This window comes from Neodiprion pinetum, chromosome 2 (genome assembly GCF_021155775.2).
Source record: "Neodiprion pinetum isolate iyNeoPine1 chromosome 2, iyNeoPine1.2, whole genome shotgun sequence".
Classification (NCBI taxonomy): Eukaryota; Metazoa; Arthropoda; class Insecta; order Hymenoptera; family Diprionidae; genus Neodiprion; species Neodiprion pinetum.
In genome coordinates this window covers 19,236,047-19,256,337 of record NC_060233.1, presented here as the reverse complement: position 1 = coordinate 19,256,337, position 20,291 = coordinate 19,236,047, and the positions used below count along the sequence as shown (strand labels likewise).

The window sequence follows — 20,291 nt, the reverse complement described above, 5'->3', positions numbered from 1 at the left end:
CCGTTTTTAGTTTGGACAATAGCGTGAAGATATCGTATAGGTTGCTTTTATCTGAGCTTTTTGTTTACAATACTAGGGTGAAATTACGTCGACTGTTGTGCTTAGATTCAATGATATCAAATTTTCGCGGACGAGGCTTCATTACTATTTTTGGGTCAACGATATTTTCGTCGGCAAGTTGGGCTGTTATACCCTTAATTCAAGCCCAGTCTGTCGATATGAAGTGCGCATAGTTGGTTTTGAGCATCAAAAGTCCATCATAGGTGTCTTTGACATTGTCTGATACTGGTATGTCGTCCAAGTTGTCAATAAAATATGCGAAACCGTGGGGGTCATTATTTGATCATCGTTAGTGTTGAGAGCACTGTCATGGTTATGGTCAGTAATTTCCGTATGCGAGTCGAATTGTTGAGTGCACGTATAGTATTCGGTGTCTGTGAGCAAGTCTGAACTGTCGTCGTTATCACCGGTAGGCGGGAGAGGTGATAGGGGAGGAGAAAAAGAGTGTAAGGAAGGGTTCGTCGGCCGGGAAGTAGCGGGGGGGTATCTCCTAGCGCGACGCGGAGGCCCGACAGGGGGGGGGCATAATGACGTCAGTGCATGGGGGCGGAGATGGAATCGGACGAGGCGCTGCAGGTTTAGTTGGACGTTCCGATTTCTTTCGCAGATGGCGGTGGGGGGCGATAATCCAGATGTGAAAGGGATAGGGTCAAGGGGGTTAAAATAAACGGCTGGGGGTGTAATGCAGGGTTGCGCAGTGGCAGGATGCGGAGGGTCGAGGCGGCAAACGGTGATACTTCTTTCCGAATTTTTAAAAACATAATGGATCATTCTGCGTACCGCGCTCCATTCTAATTTGTCAAGTCCGCAACCTATCAATGGTATCGAGATGGATGTTACGCCATCTTCTTGCAAGGTTTTCCTCAAGTTAACCAAGGTGTCAAAAATAACGTAGGGCAAAGGTTTGTCACTGTATTTGGGCTTTGTAACTAGGTTATAGATTTTTCGGTTTCCATGTACCACAGAAATAACGTCAGTCACAGTCGGGTCGAATTTTCTAAGCTGTTCGCGGTTTATGAATTTCCGTTCTGTCAGTTCTGAAGCGATTTCTTTCGATATTTGGCAGTCAGTCGATATGCAATGAGCCAAGTAATCCTTTTGCTGTAAAAGGTCAACTTTTATTTCTTTGATACGTCTATTACGCATGAGAGGAAAAGTTTCGCTTTCTATGAGGAAATCGCTAGAAGAAGAGCCCGGTAAATCGGTGGCTGGACAAAAGTCATCAGTTCCTGATTCAGTTTCTGGGGCCTGTGAGTCATCCAAGCTAAGGAAAGAATCTGAAAAATAGCTCAGGTATGGTCTTTTATAAGGTTCAGGATTTGTCGAAGAATTGATTTCGATGTGGTGTTTAGGTTGGCGATGTACTGGGATGGGTGCCGGGACCAAGAAGGGGGGTTTGAGGGGCAACGGGGTTCCTTCATCGCTGAACTTATCGTCGGAGAGGTCAGAGAAATCAGAGGAATCAGAGGAGTATATCATCTTACAGAGTTGTGAGATTTTAGGGTTCTTCAGCGGTTGGTGGACTTGTCTGTGGTCTGTCGAGGGCTCCTGGGGTACTGATGAGTCTTCTTGGTGCGTTTTTTTGGTTTATCGCTAGAGGCTTCAGTCGCTGGACGGGGGCGTTTTGCATCTATAGGAAGAATTTGAGTGGTGTCGGGCGGTGCGTTCCTGGGCAGAGCATCAGCGTTGGTATTAGATTTTCCGGACTTGTGTTTCGTATCGAAGTCGTACTCTGCCAGTTCTAAACTCCATCGTCATAAACGGGAATTAGGCTTCTTGACGCTTTTTACCCATTTGAGTGGCTCGCGGTCTGTTATTAAAGTGAACTTCTGACCATAGATGTAGGGGTGGAAGTGATTCATACTCCAGTAGACGGCTAAGAATTCTTTATCAGGTACCGAGTAGTTTAATTCAGCGGGCTCGAGGGCTCGGGATGCGTATGCTACCGGTAGGTCGGCACCGTCTTTATCTTGACTGCGAACTGCACCTGTTCGGTCGAACGAATAGTCAGAGGTCTCCAGGCACGAACGGTCGCTCACGCATGTATACGAACACATGCGTCACGCGGCCGACTCTCTCTGTTTTGTCTTTGCATGTGATTTATTTAGACGAGATGAAGGTGAAGGAGATAGCGCGGGCTAGGGCTGCGTTAGTCAAGTACTCGAGCGACTCGGGGTTGGTCGTTCATTTCTTTTGCCGTTTTCTGTTCTGTGTGCGTTTCCGGAGAGATGGATAGTAGTGTATATACGACAGTTCTAAATCAAAGATGGTGGCGCTCCCCCCTAGTTCCCCTCCAGCTCCCGCCCAGCTCCCCCCCACTTCCCCCCAGCTCCCCCCCCCCCCCCCCCCCCCCGATCATTTTTCACGGTTTGCCGCAAGATGGCTATTTTCATAGGATTTGACACACACACACACACACACACAAAAATAATTCCTGTCGAGACTTGTTTGGCGCTGGAAAGCCGCACATAAATCAGATAGGGTAAAAACCCGCTAGATCTATTGAAAAAATTCCAGGAAATGACCCCTAAAGGAAGGTTTAAAATGGCGTTTTGAATGCTTTCAAAAATTTTTTTATTTTAACATCAATTACATTTAGTTTTCTTATTGTATTCTCAATTATCTTATTCTAAATTTTGACGAGTAAAAGTATACATATTATTTTCAATATCCACATTAATTGAACATATTATTATTCCAAAATTGACTCATACCAATTTTTTAACAGTACCACTAATCGAATTATATTCAACAATGCGATCATGCAAGATCATGCAGTAGGCAAAAGTGTGTGGTGGGAACGTAGTGCTAGAGTCAAATTCCAATCGAATGTCCACAGGTCCAGTTTTCAATGTTTCGTTCTGCTTGGAGCAATCGATGACGATAAGGGGAGCTTGGTTCATAAATTTACGCCTCGATAGCAAAGGCTCAGCTTCTTTGTTATAGTAGGTCATTTGAAACCGAACATACATATCATAGAGAATATCGTATTGATTATTGTATATATCAATATTCATATTTCCGTAGGGATAGCACTGTGAGTTGAGGAAGGGTTTTACATCTCTGATCCGACAATAATCAATGTCTTGACTGACCATATACGCCGTGTTGTTGACGGGAGCATCGGATACGCGTACGTTTCCCAAGAACGAAAACTCATGGATATGGCCGGATCCTTGGCAATGTAGTTGAGTAGCTGGATTTTCGGTTTATCTGCCAGTTTGATGTAGGGCAACAACCACTCGATTTTATTCAGGGTGATTTTAAAGTTTTCCGTCGCCGAGGTCTGAATCACGGCATTCAAATCAGTGTTGGAACATGTGAGAATTAACTTGTGTTTAGCGTTGAAGATGACTCGACGATAATCTTCAGCGAAGCCTAGCACATAATTTAACGGCAAAACAACATCGAAATTTCCAGCCGCATCGGTTAGTTCCTTATCCCCACTCAACCACCCGGTATTCTCCGGACTATATTGCTGGCCTGGAGTCAAGGATACGTAACCCTTCATAGTGCTGGTGATGCCAACATTTTTATTCCGATCAATCTCTACACCGTTCAACTCGTAGCGAACTTCCTCAAACAAATGACAAACGGCCATATTGATCAATTTCGTAACCGTCACCGCAGCCACACCACCGTCCGTTGTGATTTTCCATGAATGTGGAGATAGCTTTTACTGGGCAGTAGACACAAGCCTTGATGTTGAACAACAATATGGATTTCATCGTTGTTCTGGAAGGTGGATGATGCAAACGGTTGATGAGTATGAATCTCAGAGTGCGCGATCGATTCGTCGAATACCGCAGGTTTCTGTATTCTTATTATTTCTTCCATGGTAACACACACAGGATGCAGCGAACACGAATTTTTATTTTCCAAAATTTCCACGCAATCGAAGACCTAGGCTCTAGAGAAACCGAACGTTCAGAGGTGTCAGTCTCGTAGGCGGTGTAAACGTTGTCAGAGGTGTCTGGCGACTGATGATTTTTGGCCATGACGTTTGAGTTTTATAACTTTTGCCCAACTTTCTTGTCTCAAACACGATTCCCATTATTTGAGTGATTTCAAGTGTAAACGTACAGTAATCGTTTCGCCGCGAAAATTAATCAGCTCGTCGTCTTGATCGACTATTCTCAGCTGTAAATGATATATCGACTGTACGGCGATTGGCAGGTAAATGACGTTGATAGGCACTTCGACAATCTTATATCCGGATGGAACGGTTGGGAAAAATTCGTGAATCGTGTGAGCTCGACGCCCGTTTATGTACGCCCCTGTGGTTATGCTACACTCAACGCGTAAAGTATGAACCTTCAGTATGGCTACGGGTAATTCAGATTTATGAGTAACGTTTCGTGATAGCTCAACCGCCTTAAATCCCAATAATCGGCCGATCGAATCTTTGGGCTTAAAGTCTACCACATGATTGCATGTGACTTCACCTTTCAGCTCGTTGTTGTTAGCTGTCAGACTGAGGGTGATGTCGGAAGGTAGCTCCTTGTGTAGAAAATTTTCAATATCCACAATTTCATAGCATCCCGTGGGTATCGCGATGCTCTCTCTGCTGTTGTCCGCTCGTTTCAGGTAAAATTTATCACACCTCTCATGAATATGGGGTATTGAATTGAATGTCAGGAACTCGACGAGTCCGAGAACATAGTTCTTCTCTGGTGATAACTCAATTGGGGGGAAATATTGAGCCTCCAGCACGGAGGATGTGCCTGACAGTGTTAACGTCAACGATTCCGACATGACTAATGCTTGCTCATGTAACACCTGTCTTTTTATGGTTGTTCGCTGAAAAATTTGAGACACAAGTGGCCGCAAATCACAGTATCATATTCTTGATACCTCTTATGATTGTATTCAACGCTGCCAACACCGAGATACCTCATCAAGTCCTTCGGCGGTTTCAAATCACCGAAACTATCGAAATACACAACATGGTCACCATTTTTCTTGTACGCAACCCAATGTGTCCCTGGACCGTTTTTATCATCAAGATTGATAATTGCGGATTCTCGCATTTTTGGTCCTGATTTCGGCAGATCATTCCGCATGAAAACACCTCGAAAATGAGAAATTTTCATATTTTTAGCATAGTTGCGGAAATCAATGTTGGTGAAAGCTCGGTGTGGCAGCTTTACTACTTATTTGCCGGACGTAAGAACAGGCCCATTCTGCTGCGGTAGGGTCGCAGGTATAATCCCTTACCCAAAGCAATCGCCTTCATTGTTGCATTGTGCCGTTTGGCCTCTTTCAACTAATGTTTGTTGACGCTAGCTTCGTTTACAGCTTTAGCTATACCCGCAGCACCACCTGCAAGAGCCCCAGTAGCGCTCAGACCGGCCAGAATTGGAATGAGAAACAGCAGGATGCCGCCAATTTTATCAGGTACAGGTATAACGCGAGGCATACGAATATTCTTCCCAGTCCCACGCGCGGCCGCACGAGCACCCGCCAACGCCGACTCGACGGCTTTATAACCCGGCGGCATGGCGACCTTTGCTGCTGTGATGATGGATTCAAGATTCACAGTTCTCTTCCGCTGTTTACTCTTCCCGCCAGTTCCAGATTTCTTCTCCGCAGCCACTCCAAGTTTCGAACGCTTTGCAGCTTAGCCCATTCCAAGTTTAGATTTAGCTTTTATGGTGTTGGTGACTCCCCAGGCTACAGCCTTTTCGCCCACACTAGCGTCCTTGGCCAAGACGCGATTCAACGCCATCTCAGCGAGCGCTTTGTCGGCAAGATTTCTAGCTGCGGTATCGCGATTCTTTGCGTATGCAATGTCGTGATCTTCACACGCGGCATCCAGCGGATTGATCCCCAAATCTCCACGAGCCAACCTCTTAGCCAATTGCGTTCCACGTCCGCAGTACTGATACCCTGGCACATGCAATTCAACTGGGAGATGATTGATGATTTTATTTAACAAACCACCACCGCGTTTCTTCCGTGTGCACATCCTCATAGTCAGGCAACAACTGACGTGACTTCTATAAAAAGCGGAATTTATATGCCGTCATCTCAGTTTTCGTTGTCATGCTAACGAAGCATCATGAGATTTCAAGATTAGCCCGATAAACTACCTATCACAAATTTCGATTAAATGGTTCGACGTGGTAAGAGAAAGATAGAAAAACGACATGGAAAATTGCTGCCAAATACCGTGAGAGCAATTTTTTGCGGGCCATCCAATTGCGGTAAAACTGACGCTCTTCTCGCACTCATCACCCACGGCAATGGATTGCGATTCGAAAATGTCTACGTCTATTCGAAATCTCTCATCCAACCAAAGTATCAATTTTTGCAAAAGTTACTAGAACCTGTGCAGGGAGTGGATTATTTCCCGTTTCACGAGAACGATGAGGTTGTAAAACCGGAAGATGCTCGCCCCAACTCTATTATGATTTTCGACGATGTGGCTTGTGAAAAGCAGGATAATATCAGAGCATACTTCAGCATGGGCAGGCATTGCGATATCGATAGCTTTTATCTAAGTCAAACGTACGCGCGCATTCCAAAACACCTAGTGCGTGACAATGCAAACTTATTGGTGCTGTTTCGGCAGGATGATATGAATCTGGAACATATCTACAACGATCATGCGAACACGGACATGACGTATCAGCAATTTGAAGACTTGTGCTCGGCATGCTGGAATGATGACAATTACAGTTTTACCGTAATTGACAAGGATAGCGAAATCAATGGGGGGCGATATAGGGAGGGGTTTGACTGCTTTATAAGCATAAACTAAGATAAACTTGCACAGTTTCGTTGCAACAATCGAGCCTGCAACATGGAGAGTGCCAAGATTCGTAAGCATAGCGATACATTGAGTGAAATATCAAAAGCATCCGATGTCATACAGCGGAAGCATAAGATGCTCAAGTTGGACAAGGACACGACCGAACAGGTTATGGGAGAGGTATTCAAACCGTTAATAACGCCGTTGCAAGAATTGGTGGATACTTCAAAGCTGCAGCAGCAGCATATTAAACGTGAAATTAAGACGGAACTACCGTATGTGACAATGAAAAAAGAAAAAGAAAAAGATGACGAGGGTTCCGGGGATGATGATGATGATGATGATGAGGAGGATGAGGATATGGAAGAGGGGAATTTCATGGATGCAAATGATAAAACACTGAAGTTTGGTGAAATTTCTACTACAAGTACACCGGTGAAGAAAACAACGGATTCCACAGCACAATATCTGAAAATGTTCAGCTCAAGTAAAAAGAGGGATTTGGATACTACATCTGGTGTTCGAAAGTGGACAAGCGGTATGATGATTGGCGATACACCGATCAATTTCACTGATAATCTGGTCAATGTGGGGGATAAAAGTTATGAGAGAACATCTGGATTACTCGAATTACTGTTTAAAAAATCACGCGATGCATCGGTTGTAAATGACGTGGACAAGAATAATTATATAAAAATTGTAACGACGACAAATGCGCATCAAAAACGTTACCAAGCCGATGGAAGCCTTCGAAATAATTTAAAAAGTGCAAAGTATAGAAATTTCATTGCACAACACGTTGGCTCACCGAAAAAATCAGGTAAAGGCTTACCCGACTATAAGATTGCGCGAAAGGAGGGGCAAGATGTCGATTATATCTACTGGGATGATCCAAATAAAATTGTTGATCGTCTTCGGCTGCTTATGGCGTCACAGGCTGCAGGCAATCCCAGCCATTCCAACGAAATAGTCTCCATTATTGAGGAGTTGCGTGAGGCTGGAATCGTTTATTAGCGGCGTGTAAACATAAAATCATCATTTGTTCAGTGACCGTCCAGTGATGAGCATAGACATATTCGGGCGACACTCGGAGCGTGGTGGAGGTAAAAAATTTATTCGAGGGCCTCCGGGTGTTGGATTCAAAACCACCAGCGACAATCAGTATGATTTGGACGGTAAACGATTGTGTAACATAGCTGATCCGCAGCACTTCACCGACGCCGTTTCCTGAAAAGTTCTCAATACTGCTTTACAGTCTATGGCTGTGGATATTGTGGATACTTCTCAATCAAATTTTGAGAGTTTCGCGCATAATCACAACGAGGAGTTGAAACAGCTACGCATAAATAACAAAATCATTGAAAATACGTTGAATCGCATCAAACATATTGGGGAGCAGGCAACACCAACGTTGGGACAGACCAGCAGGGAATTAGTATCGATTGCGGAACCGGAGTGGTTGGACAGCAATTCGAAAAATTGATAGCTGAAGAGTTGAGAACAATAAAGACTGCAATAGCTGCCGAACTTCACAGACAGGTTCGACGCAACTATCCGCGCCGATTCGTGAATGTACGCGGACTGGATGAGACCTGGCAAGCTGATCTCGTCGATATGACCGCATACAGCTTATGCAACAAGGGATACAAATACCTACCAACAATCATCGATATATCTTCCAAGTACGCGTGGGCGGTGCCGATAAAGTCCAATTGTGGGAAAGATGTTGCCGCTGCCATGAAATCTGTACTAATCCAGAGTCGTATACCTACACATCTGCACGTTGATCGAGGCAAAGAATCTTACAACAACGAATTCAAAGCCCTCGTGAAGCATCACAATATCAACATGTATTCGACATTTGGCAACTTGAAGGCGTTGATATGCGAACGTTTCAATCGAACATTGAAGAATAAAATGTGCAAGCGGTTTACTCTCCAAGGATCGTACGAGTGGATTAATATTTTGGATGATTCAATGAAGTCCTCCAACAACACCAAACATCGCACGATTCGGATGAAACCGGTGGATGTTAGCACGGAGAATGAAAAACAGCTGTATCGTAGCGTGTACAAGCCTCGGCAAATCAAACGAAGTGATCGAGCGCGGAAATTCAGTGTAGGCGATCGAGTTCGAATCAGCAAGTACAAGAATGTATTTGAAAAAGGCTATACACCCAATTGGACGACAGAAATATTCACCGTGAGTGAGGTGAAAAATACCAATCCACCCACCTACAAACTTATAGATTATCAAGATCATCCCATCGAAGGGGGCTCCTACGAGGAAGAGCTCGCCAAAGTGAAATATTCCAACGGCTACCTTGTGGAGAAAGTATTACGCAAACGGGGGAATCTGTTCTATATGAAGTGGTTAGGTTTTGATAGTTCGCACAATAGTTGGATAAATAAAACAGACATGTAACATTATTTGTATGTATTTTCCGAATTACAATAAAAGATTTTGAATATACAAATATTTCCACATTTTATCTCCTTTGTGCGCACATGTGCCATACTCTGTACTACGAAAATAATAATAATAATAATAATGATAATAATAATAGTGATAATAATAATGATGATATGCAATTTTGCCATACGATTATAACACATTTTATTTTTTGGAAAACTTTTTTTCATTTTCTGAAAACTTTTTTTCGTTTTCCGAAAAGTTTTTTTCATTTTCTGAAAAGTTTTTTGCGTTTCCTGAAAATTTTTTTTCATTTTCTGAAAACTTTTCTCGTGGTAAGCGAATAAATATGAATAATTGCTTGATATATTAATAATAAATAAATAAACAATTGTTGAGTATATGAATTCGCATTTTGAAACTTCTAATTCATTAAAAATCGTATTGATCGTAAAACGTTTCCGCCCGATGGTGGATCGTCCGAGGCGTCAAACATCAAATATTTACATCAATTCTACGTCCACAGTTTTGTCCTATAGATATTGAGGGGGCTGGGATAAACCCCCAAGGCACGGTGTCGGTCTGTCCAGGTATCAATTGCCGCTTGTCATCATGCCAACTCAGAGACAATTTTTTTTGTACGATCGTGCTTACTTCATGTTTTTTGCTGCGTATTAAACACTGTGGAAGAGTCAACTCTTGGTAAGCCATCAGACAGCGCTTATAATCATCTAACGTGATGCTATTTATCGATGAATTTCTTACACCCATGGCGCGCCTACTCACTTTTACGCCACCGTCATATTTTTCCCCATCCTCACCCATCGTAGTAAATGTGTACAGCTTTGCTCGCAGTCCCACAAACGCTGTCATAATTTTACCATTATTTACATCCTTCATCAGCCCTAGTTGTTTTTTGTTTTTGAGGGGAATACCATACACATTGTCGGGCGGATAGTCAGAGGTGTCAAACATTGTATCTACATCACGTTCGATGATATCGTAGATATTAGGCACATTGAATTGATAAATAAGGCTGTCTGTGTCGGTATACATCAATTTAGCCTGTTTATTCCAAAAGTTGGTTGTGATATAATTATAGTGGAAATCGTAGAGAAAGACTTTTGGTAGATCTAGAATTGATGCGCCGACGTAAATAGGTTTGGCAAAGTGAACTTTGACACGATTCGTTTCAATGATAACCACATCAGTGTCAAATACCGTGCAGCTGTGAAAGATTGCTCGGGCAATGAGCGTTCTCGCACCACCTCTTCCCTTACATTTTGTGACCAATTCAACATCTTTATGATTTCGCACATTCTCCATAGTCTTGCCGAACACAGCGTTATTCATGAGTTTGTAAAAGTTTTTCTCAAATTCATTCCTAGATTGCTTATGCATGTCTGTATTGAGCGTGATGTAAGGCTCGAGCCATGGAAATTGCGCAAACTTCAAAATTCTATGCACTTTCGTTAATTTCAATCCTTAACTCAAACACTGTTTCAAATTTCTATAGTGCAATATATACTTGGTTTTGGGGTGAAGGGTGGTCGCGAGTTTGGCATTTTTACTACCTGGAGGAGTAAAATGTTCGGGACAAACAGGTAAGTCTTTGTGATCCTCGTGGAGTTCCACAGGATAGTCCAAATCTACCACCAGAAAGTAACCGATCGGCGAATCGTCCGGATGGTTCGTTATATCGATGTGCTGATACTCCCACTCGAACGAACCGATTGGTAAATGCACGCTCATAGCTGCACCGTACAGGTTATTCAAGTCAAAATACATGAGATACGATTTCGCTTTGTTTGGATCAAAATCTGTTTCCATGAATCTATTATTGGCCCGAGCGTGTCGATTAGAACATTGTGCTACGCCGCCTCGAATGGCTTCTTCAATAAATAACACCATTTCAGGGTTGTCTAAAAGTTGCAAATTTACATTAGTATGCTTGAGCATCGCGTCAAAAGCAAGTCCCGGTGCAGCGTAGTAGTGCAACGGATCTAAATCTTATGATTTGAAGCAGCTAGCGCGGAAATTTTCGAAAATATCGGCAAGCAAAAGAACATCGGTCTTTAAATATAAATCTGAATAGCCCCCCAATGACTCTAAATGGAATTTCCTCCGAACAGTTTCCGCGTGCTCGTAATCGGTGTCTGAAATATTTGCATCGCAGAGGTGCGAGTAGAGATGCTTCATTGCAGGTAATCGCGGTTCATCGAGTTTCCCCCAACAATTGACGTATTCATAGGGAAAAACGCCTTTGCGGGTCATCAAACTGAACTCAGTCGGGTTATTATAAAATTTACGTGTTATGCGTTCATCGGTATCGGTCAAATATTTGGAAAGTTTATCGATGCTGCTAGCCATAAATCGAAACGAATCGATGAATCTCAAGTGCATCATTGTTCCATCGACGCGTTTCGTGAAGGATACATATTTTTCCTTATTTATGGGTAGCAGTGTAATTTTACCAGGAAAAGTTGACGCGAGGGATTTGATTAAAAAGTGAGAATCGTAACCGGACAAATTGTAGAAAACTATTGGAATTGTGTGCGACTCTCTGAAATTCAAATTACACCGATTATGAGCAGGACCACGATATTTACCCGTGAAGTGACAGTGATCGTAACACTTTTTCTCCTCAGGGGTAAACGGTTTTTCACAAATATAACAATTCTTTGTGCGCATGTGACGATCGCGTTGCACTTGGGTAAGAGACTTCATCGGAATTATGTTTTTGATGCGTGTCTCTACTTGAATTGATAAATCTTGAAGCTGTTTCATAAGCCAATCTATGCAATCGACACCGCGTTTACCGTGGAACTCCGATAAAGTCTCATCGTACGCGCAATGTACATAGTACGCTACACTGTGCGGGATATGCTTTTGAATTTCACAAGTCTTCGAAGTTTCAAATTCATCCACAGGTTCAGGGATTAATATACATTCGAGATCGGCGTATACGACAAATGGAACGGTGCCATTGTTTTAAAAATTGGAAAATACTAAATCTTCACACTTGGGATACTCCATGCGTACTTCGTTTAGCATAATACAATCTTGTCGATGATTGTCGTAGGCATGTTTCACGCTAAAGTGGCACAAACAATTGTCACATAACAACAGCTGGCCATTATGATCAGACAATTGTTTGCTCACCAATCGGGAAAGATCTTTAATCCAAGCAAAGTGGAATCTCGGTGCAAACTCACCAGTCATATCGTCTTCCGGATTACTCTTAACCATTAGAAGATGAATCGTGTCAATGTTTACGCTATGCAAATTTTTACTCAAATAAATTGGCACGATGACGCTTTTATTTTATTTTGCATGATGCGAAAAAGTTTGAGATTCTATACCATATACATTGATACGCAAATTATTCAATCTCTCAAGCTTTTTCACATCATGTAGAGTAGCAGGGAATATAATACCTGTACAGTCCAACTCGGAAATATATCGATGATGACGGCTAGTCCTATCGGTGTTGATCTTGACCGGGTGGAGGGCTGCTATGACGGACCAGAGAAGGCATCTTTCGTCCTCGTTCCTCACGTTCACCACAGCCTTCTTCCGTTGAATGTCTTGGGGCAGCTCGACGAATGTTGAAGCCCCCGCGGCGAGAGGCTGGTAGCGATTGATATTTACAGCGAGGTTAAGGATCTCAATCATACTCCAGCCGGAATCGCGTTGCTTAAAATCTTCCACCTTTGACTGCAGATCACCCCGTGCACGTATAAACCAACCATTCATATCGCTTGATGGGAGGAGAATCGCCACGTTGGAGGTGTTGAAACTCTTAACTTCGGTGGAGATCTCTTCGTGCTTGGCATTTTCAAATTTGCACGATAATATGAGGTTTAATGGTTTAATGGTTTATTGAGATCTTTCCCATGGCAATGTTGGGAAATAACAAGAAAAGTATACAAAGTTGAGCTATATTTAGAGTCTCAAATCCAAAAACTTAGCCTAGTTTGATGTATAGTGTAAAGAGGAGCACAGAATAAAGACAGAGAACTACGAATTAGACAGGAGTAGAAAATATAGAGATAGAAGGATGCAAAAATTGGAAGAGTGAAAGACGGCAAAGACAATGTTAGAAAAAAAAAACAAATAGAATAAAAATTGGAATAAAGTAGAAACATAGAAACATGAGAAGCAGAAACTAGAGAAATCTAAAATCTAAATGAAGAATCGCCATCAGGAGTAAGTCTCTTTAATCCGGAAGAGATGCTGATGGAGTGCACGTTTACGAAATCAAGCGTCAAGAGAGACCTGAGTTCGGTCCGTGTGGTAGCCTGGTAGCAAGATAACAGAGTCCGAGATCTGCGAGTGGAGCCAGGTTTCAGTCGCAGCTAGCAGCGGCCGAAAAGGCGAGAGATGGAGGTAGCCACGGGGAATCGAGCCTCGAGAGCAGCTAGAGCGGCAGCCGATGAGATGCGGTGAATAGGAGAGCCGTCAGATCTTCATAGGAGAATGACGCCCTCACGGTGCCAAACGTACTTAAAGCCACGAGATTTCGCAATAGCTTTGGTGGACATAAGTAATTTATGAAATTCAGAGAAAAGAGCTTGATTTACGTTCACACTGAAAATTCGTCCCAGCTGAACCACGGGTAGGTCGGTTGTACGTAAAATCCCCTTATTCTTCATGGCAGCCAATAAGTGATGGGTGAGATCCCAGGACGAAAGTCTCACAAGGAGTGGCAACGGACTGTCCTTCCGAGCCTTTGAAGGAGGGATCAGAAAGCGACAGGCCAAGATGTCCGATCTGGCAATGGTAAGGTCGAGCGCAGCAGCCAGTGAGGTGACGGCAGGACGAATGCCATCAGCTGAGGAACAGGGAAGGCCAGAAATTATCACCTCCTCTTCGCACAGACGAGCGGAAGCACGAAGGCGCTAAGTGCGATCAGTATCGCGCTGCTCACGCAAGTCCTCGACTGCCTCTTGTAGCGTGCGATTTTGGGCCTCGAGTTCTTGGATGCGGGCGGTATTGGCGTCAATCTGAGCCTGCAATGCTGGTAGGGCGTCAAGCCGAGACTCAAGCGCATCAAACCGACGATTCATATAGGCTGTAAGGTGACGCAAAATCGCCTCAATAGAAGTCGAGTCAAGAGCTGCGGCCGTAGGCTGTGAGGCGGTGAGCGTTGTGCGAGATATCGGGCTAGATTTGGTCACGTGAGGCTGGCCAGGATTGCCAGTACACGAAAATTCAAATCCGCATGTACGGAGCTGCTGAGACCAAGCGAGCCAAAAGGCGATTAGTCGGTCACCAACCACCTATCCGAAAGGACCGCGTCATTTCTTGTATGTATATTTCACACAAACTGATTATCCCGTTGCCGAGTAGTCTGGAGGACAGGAGATATTCGTGAGCAAGAAGAAGGAACCTGGCCTACAAAGAAGACCCCGGGGTTCCCAGTAGCTCTGTGTTGTTTTGTTTTGTCCCTTTTATTATTTATACATATTTATTTCGTTCTTTTTTTTGGTACCGCTCTTTTTAATTCTCTTTTGTGACGCCTATTGGCTCATTTTATCTTTTATAACCTTAAGCCCGGCCGTTTTTTTTTTCGTTAGATTTTAGTTATACATGGATCGGCCATTGTAAATTTATTTATTAATTTATTCTGTCCTTCTATTTTTTGTGCCTGCTATATCTTTTGTTACGATTATTAGCGTTCTTTTCGATTTTACAATCGGACACGCCCATGTGAGAAAGATAAGTTTACCTTTTTCTTGTTCTGTAGTGTATGTTGTTCAATAATAAATAAAACGAGGTGGCTATTTTTAACTTTAGGTACGACCCGCTTACAATATTATAATTACTGATAGAAAATCATAAAGAATCATTACAGCGTCTCGGATGAGCTAGACGTGAACGGTGCGCCGGTCGGTATGCACTCAAGAGCGGCACCGGGGCAGCAATGCTGAACACCGGTCTGCAAGATTTTCTTGCGGCAGCAGCCAGGATGATGGTGGGAATTGCAGCCCGAGCAGAAGGTGTTCTCTTTCACCACATTTTTGGAGCACATACGGCAGACACGAGCGGGCGCCATGTATTTGTGGGAGACAGTCAGTAAGTTGCCGACAGTTGTTGAGAAGGTCAAGAGTAGACAAGCCGTACGTTAGATGGAGCGGCAGGTAGAGATCAGGCTCGGGTACACAACAGAGATGTGTCACTGGGCAGCAGAGCAGTAAAAAAAGGCAGCACTTCTGATTGGTCCAGGTGGTCAGGCCGGAGACGTTTGAGCAGCAAAACCGTTGACAGGTAGAGGTTATGTCCAAACAGGCAGTTCCAGACAAAATAGGATGGACAGGCAGGAGAAGCTTGTAGCAGAGAAACTGCAAGTGCCAAGCGGGCTTGCAGAAAGGCGCATGCAAGAGAATCTGAAAGAAGAGCGCCCGAGGGCGGAAAGCGGCAGAAAAAGGTCGAGGAAGAGAGAGCATAAGAGAAGACGTGCAGAGCGTACTCACGTGTGTGTGTGTCCTGGTTAACCTTCACATTTCCCTCCTCGCGCAGTATCAGCTCCAACTTCTCGGTGACGACGCGCTGCACATCGTCCAGAAAGGCGTCCAAATTTTTATGACGGAGATTTGTGACAACCCCCGTTCTGATTCGGCTGGCAAAAGCGCTATCCACGTCGTCCCATTGTACACCCGCAGGAGTACCGATATTTTCACCCGTCACCACTGTGCGCTGCTGCAACTGCTTGATCTTCGTCACCCAAGATTGCAGGAGTGCGATTGTATGTTGGATCCGTATTTTCGCACCAACGGTTGTTCCTCGTTGCACGGAAATATCGCGCAGAACTTGGATATTTGCAATTCCAATATCAGTCCAATGATTGATGACACACGGAAAAAAAAATTCAGCTCGTGGAACTAAATATTAGATAGTTACTTGTAAACAGTTCGTCGAACTAAACGTTCTGTTATTGGAAGAGCACTGCATGGTTCGTATAACTGACTGTTAGTCAGCTGTCATAGCTGTACGTTGTTCAGCTCTCTCAGCTAAACAGCTTCGTTCGAAGAGCTAGACCAGAATTTTTCGGCTCCGCTCACAGCGCTTATTATTAAATAGTACAATTATATTGCTATTAGTATTATTTTTCATCATTATTATCATTATTTATTCAGTGTCATTTACATATTTGAATGGACTATTTAAACAATTATCTATCAACTGTATTTAAATCATACTCATGAAATTTGAAGGTTATGAAATATGTCAACGCACCAGAGCACAGCGCAACTTACAGCTCTTAGAGCAAAACCATTCAGCTGTGAGAGCTGAACAACTTGCAGCTATCAGAGCTGACTAATATATAGTTGCTGTAACTACAAGATAGACCGTAGAGTGCGTATAGTTACTGGAGCTGTAGAATACAGCTCGCCGAACAGAATTTTTTTTTCCGTGCAGCGTCATTTTCTTCTCCGGGTGGTTGCTCTCTCAGCAAATTGTACGTCCCCTCCATCTGCTCCGCAAGTCCCATATACGCTTCGACTGACATGACTTTGAAGTTGATATAAGCTGAACTTTGTATAACTTTTTTGACTTGCACGTATCGTGTAAGACTGATGAGTCTGCATCGGATGCGTTGAGCTTATGTATAGGCCGATAGATCGCGAGAATTTGGGAACGGTGCGCACTGCGTTCTGCGCATCTCGGAGGGAAAAATTACGTCAGAGACGACTGGGCCCACCCTTTACCCATCCCGCCATCCCTAAATTTTTGCGTTTTATTGCCCTCCCGACTCTGCAGAGATGATGAAATTCATGTAAAAAATGACGTCAGAGGCGACGGGGTTCGCAGTCTCCCTCCCACCATCCCTAAATTTTTGGTGTTTATTGCTCGTTTGAAGTGACCCGCTTCCGCAGCTGCATCTTGCCTAAAAGCGTGTTATAACAGGTTTTCACCCTCTCCCCCTCCCCCACTCCACGAACCCACCGCCGCCTAATGCAGTTTTTGGGTTTTATGAGTCGTTAAGCAGCGTGGGCCATGTGGTGGGAAAAATCGGTCAACGAAAAGCGGGTGGCGAGCAGTGTTTGGTGTGAGAAAAATCTTATCTTGCCCGCTCTTCACCGGATGGTATGTGCACATGTAGTTTTTGGGTTTTACGACTCTTCATAGCGAGCAAGTCCGAGCTTGCACATCCCCAACCATATTAGCGTGGGGTATGCAACGGAAAGCTGGCGAGCTCTTGAGGAAATTTTCTCCTAGCTTATACCGCCTCCCCCGCGTCACTCTTTCGTCTCTATGTCACGTGGTGCGTGCTCTACGAATGATTGACCGGCTGGGTTTTGCTCGGTGGAGGGCGGGTGCGAGTCCTTTAGTATTAACTCGAACAGTGGTTTGAAAACTTCTCTGGTAATTTTGAAAAATCCTTCGTGTCAAAACAGGCGTTTTTGATAAAGTGAGCTGTGAGAAAGAAAAAAAAAATCGGTGTTCATTGGAAAAATCTCAAGACTTCAACGAGTTTATATTTTTTGTGAGTACTTTATAGAATACATATATATGTATATGGTGCTACGCCAATCCTCTTACGATACTGTGAATGTTGATTTGAATTCCGTAATGACGATCGCATTTGATTAGTATGTTAACAAAAGTTTATTTCGATTTGTTTCAACTTTTCTGTATTCCCTATCATCGTATCCATAAAAATTCTGGAAAAATTTTAGAATCATATCGAAAAAATATGAACGGACAGAAAAGGGGGCCATCAGACTCCCCACCCCATTCACCACCACGATCGCCGACATATAAGCGGGTGTGCAGAGGGGCGGCTTATTACGAGGAGGATGATGAGGATAAATTGACTGATAGTGATGCTGATACGCTAATTATCGACCCTGAGCGATGTATTGACGATAGTGTTGGTGATGATCATCGCGAGTTTGAACATAATTTGGCTGGCGAGCATCATCTCGAATCATCATCATCATCGAGTGAAGTGGAGAATGAGGAGGAGGAGGAGGAGGAGGAGGAGGAGGAGGAGGAGGAGGTGGAGGAGGAGGAGGAGGAGGAGGAGGAGGAGGAGGAGGAGGAGGAGGAGGAGGAGGAGGAGGAGGAGGAGGAGGAGGAGGAGGAGGAGGAGGAGGAGGAGGCGGAGGTGGAGGAAGCGGAGGTGGAGGGTGTTTGGAATGACGGTGATGGTAATGACGTACACATCGAATTCGGTTTACTTCTGGATCAGATTGATAAAATCCGTGAAATCCTGGGAGACATAGATAGAGCTGACGATGATGGTTATTATTCGGACGAGGATTGGTGAGTAGCACTACATTAAAATAAAATTCTAATATCTTCCACACCTTCTCCGTATCACTCATTTTGAATAGGTGGAAACTTTTTTGAATTGGAGATTTACCATGCATAAAAATGATGAATGCAGCAGCATCAACTTTTCTATTTCGGCTTGCTCTTTTCACAGATTTTTCATCGCGAATCAATTTTGGAAAGAAAAAAAATGTCATCTCATTCGAGTGATGATGACGATGAGTGGTCGAGCGTTTATTGGGGCGAGGGTGAGGAGGCTGATGAAGAGATAATTATAGGCTTGTGACGTTGCACCTAGAGTGCAAGTCATAACAAACCCCAAACCCGCGGGGAAGAGCCGAACGGGTGAGTCCCGTCCCGTCGGGAAAGACCCGAACGTAACCGAAGCCCACCGACGCTCGGCAGAGCCGAGCGCCAGGGGCATTACGACCACGACCTGCGAGGCAGTAACACATCACCGAAGAAAAGTTCACGAGAAGCGCAGAGGGAGAGAAAGAGAGAGAGAGAGAGGGAGAGAGAGCAAAAGAGAGAGACCCCGACACACACACACCGTCACACGCACACCATTCTACACACACGCCGACGACGCCAGGTTAGCCTGCATTCTACAGCCGATCTGCTCCTCCCCTCGCAATACCAACCCTTTCTACCTCACACTCCCCGTCACACTACACCACCCTCCCCTCGCAATACCGACCCTTCCGACCTCACATTCCCCGTCACCTCCCACACTCCTCCCCCCCCCGCGCGCGTACCTGTAAGTTAGTATTAAGAAACGCTAAGGGCTGAGGCGTGATCAGCCCCCGTTCAAGTCTACAACCCTCTTGTACCTTCCATAGTTTAAGTCGACTCACCTCCCCCAATCGCAACGCATGTACCACCTCCCTTTTTTGCAAATACACACACCAAGTTTTACCTATTACATCCGCCTCGTCTCTAATTGTCTCTTCCCCCCCCCCCCCCCCCCACATTATTCGTGCGGACTCAAAACCCGTCACAGGCTTTTCCGAAGCAACACGCGAGTTCTCGTTGGAGGAGCTTCGGGATCTCGTTGAGGATGCGCGAGCTGCTCGAGTGAGACCAAACAGCCAATATTATATAAATTACGGTGACATATGTATGCAAATAATTGTAGAAAAATGGGCGAATGAAACTATCGTAATAATTATAGATGTCGAAAATAGCGATGATGATGATGATGTTAACGAACAGGATAGCGATAGTGATTTTATGGATTATTTCGAGGAATAAACCACGCTAAATTCATAATTATTGATTATATATTTTTCACAAGTAAAAATTCATAACATTTACATTTTGTATGACGAGAATGGGTAAAAGTTATAAAGATACATATTTGTAATGTATCCTATTTCTAGATTATAATTTTATCGAATAGTAAATTTTTTTAATTCCATGTATAAGCTATGATATAATTGAGATTAATTCTATCGAATATTCTACATATAAACGCGAATAAAATTGTATATATCGTAATAAATTCTATTGTTATTTTGGTAAATATTGTCCATATTATCTATACACGCGATTGCAACCTGAACAGTCTTTAATTAGAGGATTCGGTCCATCCACGATATCGCCATCGGGTCCTGGTGTGTAATGTATGCTACATCTGCGGAACCTTGCGATGACGTAGTCCATTTTCATATTCTCTGGTAGTTTATCCCACGCATCATTGATGAAGTTTGATGCGAACGTGCAGATAAATTCTTTTGGTAAAAAAGCTATATCCTCGGACATCATTCCCCTTAAACCGTCCAAT

The 20,291-nt window shown here is 43.8% G+C and overlaps 1 protein-coding gene across 1 annotated transcript; it reads right to left on the bottom strand.

The window, feature by feature from the left end:
• Positions 1-3,115: 3,115 nt before the first annotated feature.
• Positions 3,116-3,661, bottom strand: LOC138190361 (uncharacterized). The gene has a single exon (XM_069133143.1). The coding sequence runs from the start codon at positions 3,659-3,661 to the stop codon at positions 3,116-3,118; it is 546 nt and encodes a 181-aa protein (XP_068989244.1).
• Positions 3,662-20,291: the final 16,630 nt, after the last annotated feature.

Bases quoted from the DNA above. Each gene is read 5' to 3' on its own strand.
- LOC138190361 (XM_069133143.1), bottom strand. From the start codon at position 3,661: ATGGCCGTTTGTCATTTGTTTGAGGAAGTTCGCTACGAGTTGAACGGT.